General features: G+C 65.6%; 1 protein-coding gene across 1 annotated transcript in view; it reads right to left on the bottom strand.

The window, feature by feature from the left end:
• Positions 1-1998, bottom strand: part of ASAP2 (ArfGAP with SH3 domain, ankyrin repeat and PH domain 2) — an 87830-nt gene that overhangs the window by 8398 nt on the left and 77434 nt on the right. The window contains exon 25 of the mRNA XM_015564939.1: positions 992-1272. Coding sequence (XP_015420425.1) covers positions 992-1272 — 281 coding nt within the window. The remainder of the gene's footprint in view (positions 1-991; positions 1273-1998) is intronic.

Here is a 1998-nt window from a genome sequence, read left to right as displayed (position 1 = left end):
AGCCCCTGGCCCCCCCCCCTGAGGGTCCTGCACTCTCACCCGGGACCCCTGCCTGGGAGGCCGCTGCCTGAGGAGCCAGCACCCCCCTCCCAGGACCGCGGAGAATGAGGCCCAGTGACGCAGGAGGAGTCGGCTGAGAGGCTGCCTCTACTGTACTTACTGTTCCTTCCTGGTTCCTTTGCTTCAAAGGGAAGTCAAAGGCAGACTCTAGCGTCAGCCCAGAGCCTCAGGGACCCAGACCCAGGCAGACCATAGGCTCCTGGAAGCACCCGGTACCCCCAGACCTGCCGGCAACCCCTGGCATGTGAGTCAAGTATGTCTGAGCTGGACACGCCTTCCCTGCCCCCCCAGGTTCTGGGAGACCCTCCCAGGCTGCCCTGCTCGGCCGGCAGCCACACCCCTAGGCCCTGCCTGTGGCTGGCGGGCGTCCATCATAACCGAGGCCCTTCCCAGGGAGACCCGGGAGGCTCCCAAGACCCCGAGAGCAAACCAGGGGCCGAGCCCCCCTCCCACGGCCAGAGCCGAGCCCGGGCCGGCCACCCTGACCCAGGAGACCTCCTGCTTCGCTGCTGGAGTAAACCCTCTCCCGGCCCCTCCCCCGGTTCTGGGACGGTCACCCGCGTGCTGACACGGAGGAGAAACACACCAGAACCCAAATGATGGTGCCCAATACTGAGACCCGCCAAACGGCCAAAGGAATGAAGCCCTGGGCCAGTGGTCGGCAAACTGCGGCTTGCGAGCAAGCCGCAGTTTGCCGACCACTGCCCTAGGCCAATGTGGGGGAGGGGGATGCGGCCGAGATGCTGAGGGGGGAGTGGGCAGAGGAGCCGGTGGGTGAGCCCTGGGGTGGGGGCTGACACATGGGGGGCTTACAGCTGGGGAGGAGGAGGCTGCGGGGCTAGGGGACATGAAGAGCCACCGTCCCGCCGCGCCCTCCCCACCCGGCCAGTGGACCGCCAAGCCCCGGCAGGAAGGAGAAAGGAGAACGTACTGGTCGACGTCACGCGGAGAGGGGGCAGCGGCGGGTGGACAGCGGGCGGATCGGACGAGGACCGCTGCCGGCTGACACCGTCCACACCCACAGAGTTTGTCTTCCACAGGGCGTTAGCGGAGGCGGCCTGGGCTGCACACCACACGCGCGCAACACGCATCACACAGGCGCACACACGCGTCACACAGGCACACACACGACAAAAACAGAAACAGAACACGGCATTATTGACTCGCTCCCTCGCCCCACGGTCAGCGAGACCGTCTGGAGGAGCAGGAGGGCTGGTTTATAAACACTCCTCCGGCCCGAGACAGCCACGGCCACACGCGATGGGGACGCAGCGGGAACGCCAGCTGGCGGGCGATCTACAGATTCTAATTCTCAGACAGAACGATGTGGACAAGGCCTGGCCGGGGCGGGCACACCGACCCCTTCCCCGTGTTGGAGGCGGCTCCACGTGGGCCCGGCGTGGACTAGAGGGAGAACGGGGAGACCCCCTGGGGGCCAGTAGCAGTGAAGTGCAATCATCAGAGAAGAAATGAAGCAGCCACACACACAAAGGGAAGAAAACCCCCAAGCCTCATTCTGAGACGTTCGGAAAGCACGAGAGAAAGATGGACAGCTGTCCACCCTTTCTCCAGCCCGCAGAGCGAATAGCAGAGCGAACACCGTCTTCCCCGCATGACGCACACCTCAGAGAAACCAACAAGGGGCGAGATGACAGTTTAACGCAGGTGCCCCCGTGGGAGACGCCCCCAGGGGCCCAACCCAGCCTGCGCTCAGCTGCCCGCCCCCCCAGCAACAGGGAGGGTGACAGGGGGGAAGGGACGAGGCAGCTGTGGGACAATCTCCCGTCAAGCGTGGGGAGGACCCTACCTGGGTGCGGGCACGGGGGCTCTGCCAGGGAGGGAGCGGCTGTTTCGGGGGCTGCCTGGCTCGGGCTGGTCTCTGCCTGGTGGATCTTCCCTGGAGAGTCTGACTCAGTGACCTGGACAAGCTCAGCAGCC

The sequence above is a fragment of the Myotis davidii genome, unplaced genomic scaffold (assembly GCF_000327345.1).
Source record: "Myotis davidii unplaced genomic scaffold, ASM32734v1 scaffold61, whole genome shotgun sequence".
Classification (NCBI taxonomy): domain Eukaryota; kingdom Metazoa; phylum Chordata; class Mammalia; order Chiroptera; family Vespertilionidae; genus Myotis; species Myotis davidii.
Note: the sequence above shows the minus strand (reverse complement) of the source record. Positions and strands in the feature narration are given on the sequence as shown.